The sequence below is a fragment of the Camelina sativa genome, chromosome 20, assembly GCF_000633955.1.
Source record: "Camelina sativa cultivar DH55 chromosome 20, Cs, whole genome shotgun sequence".
Classification (NCBI taxonomy): Eukaryota; Viridiplantae; Streptophyta; class Magnoliopsida; order Brassicales; family Brassicaceae; genus Camelina; species Camelina sativa.
The window spans coordinates 3,481,341-3,484,359 of record NC_025704.1 but is presented as its reverse complement, the minus strand read 5'-3'; the positions used below and the strand labels follow the sequence as shown (position 1 = coordinate 3,484,359).

General features: G+C 29.7%; 2 protein-coding genes across 2 annotated transcripts in view; both read right to left on the bottom strand.

Annotated features, from left to right (window-relative positions):
* The window catches only part of LOC104769036 (nucleolin 1-like), a 2,100-nt gene extending 1,891 nt beyond the window's left edge, over positions 1-209 (bottom strand). The window contains exon 1 of the mRNA XM_010493158.1: positions 150-209. Within this exon, the coding sequence (XP_010491460.1) occupies positions 150-170 (21 nt within the window). The 5' untranslated portion in view covers positions 171-209. The remainder of the gene's footprint in view (positions 1-149) is intronic.
* LOC104769035 (putative hydrolase YtaP) overlaps positions 1,552-3,019 on the bottom strand; it is a 3,887-nt gene continuing 2,419 nt past the window's right edge. Inside the window, exons 9-15 of the mRNA XM_010493156.2 lie at positions 2,895-2,985; positions 2,681-2,751; positions 2,477-2,534; positions 2,327-2,379; positions 2,147-2,240; positions 1,974-2,071; positions 1,552-1,880 (exon numbers count right to left, since the gene is read on the bottom strand). Coding sequence (XP_010491458.1) covers positions 1,773-1,880; positions 1,974-2,071; positions 2,147-2,240; positions 2,327-2,379; positions 2,477-2,534; positions 2,681-2,751; positions 2,895-2,985 — 573 coding nt within the window. The 3' untranslated portion in view covers positions 1,552-1,772. The remainder of the gene's footprint in view (positions 1,881-1,973; positions 2,072-2,146; positions 2,241-2,326; positions 2,380-2,476; positions 2,535-2,680; positions 2,752-2,894; positions 2,986-3,019) is intronic.

Genomic DNA, 3,019 nt, shown 5'->3' with positions numbered 1-3,019 from the left:
AAAAAAAAAAAAAAAAAAAAATCTTCTAATCAGAAATTCAAATCTATTTCTTACATAAAGTTAAAACTTGTGAAGCAAGAAACCATCAATAGAGAAACAAACAGAAAAAAACAAGGAAAAAAAAGGCATAAGGAGGAGAAGAAGATTACTTTGGCGACGGATTCGTCCATGGATTCGTCTTTGAAAGATATATATTTTTGATTTTTCAGTTTTAGGGATTTGAGTTTTTTTGTTGTTGTTTCATTAATTTTTGTTCATGTATAAGTCTGATTTGGGGGCATAATGGTCTTTTTCTTTTAAGGGTGAGAAACGATAAACACATTTAAGACCAAACGATTGGGCCTTAAATCTTTTTATTTGAGTCTGGGACTGGTCGGACTAACAGCCCATTACTGTCAACATAAAATCACATTAGGCAAAAACTTCGCGTTTCATATTTGTATCCCAAAATGCATATAATAAAATAGTTGGAAAAAAATAAGTATCATCAGTATTGCATCTCACAACAACTAGATTATTCGGAGTTGAGTTGACCAACAAAAATATTTTTTGATATTTTATGGTGTTAGATATGTACTTCATTCTTAATTGATATATAATAGAATTTATGTGGTTTTTTTTTTTTGTCAAACAAATTTCTGTGGTTTAAATTCTTTTAAAAAATTAAAGTATAATATCTTCAAAAAAGTTAATTTATTGGTAATTTTATTTTCACTTTATTTTAATTCTGAAATTGAAAATACTAAATAGTTATAAGAATCAATATATTAGAAATGTGTTTTGTAATTATCTAACACCATGAATGAATGTATCAATAGAACAATTTTATTATCCCCTTTTAATAAAAGGGAAGTACACAACTTAGTTTTTGTAGACTTTATAAAAAATATAAATGGTTACAAATGCATAAAAATAAAAAGGTTATATATAGGATATACATTAACCATATACTCTTCATAAGATAACTCTTCATATATAGATAATAAATGATAAATGATATCCATAAATCGTGGAGCAAGATTTAGTTATAATATATATGAAGATCCTCCTTTCTTATGTTTGTATCAAATCGTAGACTTTATATAAAAAAATAGAAATGGTTACAAATGCATAAAATAAAAATAGGTTATATATAGGATATACATTGACCCTATACTCTTCATAAGATAACTCTTCATATATAGATAATAAATGATATCCATAAATGATAACCAGGGTCCAAATGATATCCAAATTTTTTACTGAGTAACGAGTCAAAATTTGAATATCTAAATTCATTTCATATATTTCTTTTGTTGAATTGTATAGTTTTATATACTATAATAAACTTTTTAAATAATTTAATTTGGACATGTGCTGGCTGTTTTTAAACTTTTTAAATTAACAAACATAAGTTACATATTTGGTCCTAAAATTAATATGCGCTATACTATAGATTAAGTCATAGAATTAACTATCAAAATACAATATATAATTTTAAACACTAGACAAATCAAAAAATTAACAAACAAAAATATATAATGTTGTTTAGGGTTTGTTGATCTCTTTCAATTAAATAAAATTTACCAAATAAACAAAAAAAATGAATTTCAACCCGTGCTCTAGCACGGGTCATATTCTAGTTTTACATACTAATTGTCCTGTCTAAGAATTTTTAAGGTCAAAATGATTGATGTGTGGATATAGATATAGGCATCATCACGAGCGAGACTGTTTAAGGAGTACAAAGAGGTTCAGCGTGAGAAAGTAGCTGATCCAGATATTCAATTGCTTTATTCATAAGTCGTATCTCCTTGTTTAAGGAATTTGTCAAACCAGTCTGATGATTCTTTGATCATAGAACTCGTCACTTCGTGTCCAATTCCATCTTCTGCTTTGAACTGCTCTCAAGAAACATCAAAAGTCTATTTTTAGTTTCTCTATCCGGTGGTTGCAGTTACAACTATATATAGATTAGATCAGTGATGATGTACCTTAAAATTTCCAGGAGAACCAGTATCCTTATAAGCCTTCTCAGCTCTCTTTAAAGGAACTTCTAGTCCGCCAAGAGGGGCGCCAGGATCCTTTGCACCTGCACATGAAAATCCGGAAAAAAACTTGTAAGTGTGTCAGATAGATAATGAGCATATATCTCAATTGTGCTCACCGTTAAGGATGTAAAGAGGCCGTGGAGCAATCACTGGTAATGAGTAAGGTGAGTCAAACTTAGAAGCTAGTCCAGGAGCTATTCTGTTCCACACCTGTTTTAAGTCAATCAAATACTTGTCAACTGTATGTATATTTGAGTCGCAGTCCGAATTCGTAGTCATTTTCCAAGTTTCTTTACCTTTTCGACTACTTCTTTGTCGATCACACTCTTTCCCAGATCAATCCTTGCTTCTGAAACCATAGAAAAAAAAAAAGGCAAAGGAATTATAATTCTCATACTTTTAGTTTATATATATTGAATCTTTTAGTGAGTTTTTCAAAATCTGACGTTCAAATAAAGCTTTCAAAACCGGACTGACATCATTGTCGATTGCCCATCTAAATCCCTGCCCAACATTCAAAAGTTTTTGAATTAGGAAACCATATATATATCCTCTTTACAAGCAAAAGAATAGGTCTCATAGTAGTTATATATGTTGTTTTATATCGTTCTTTTTTGGCAAAGAAAGAGTAGTAATGATGATTTTTGCACCTGAACACTGATTAAAGGGACAACCACGGAATAGCGGGTGTCAGCTGCAGCAGCAAACCAAGCCTGCATCCCTGTATATTGGTTTCCCAATGAATAAAATTAGTGTACATATATATATATATATATATATATATATATATATATATATANTATATGACTACGTACGTACTATAATTATTACAAATCATGCAACTCAATTTGTTATATGACTGACCTCCTAGGGACATGCCGGTAATTCCTATCCTTTTTGGGTCTATATCATCCCTCTTAGTAAGATATTCAGCTAGTTTGATCAAATCCCAAACCTGAGAAAAAGACCCAAAAAAAAAAAAAAAAAAA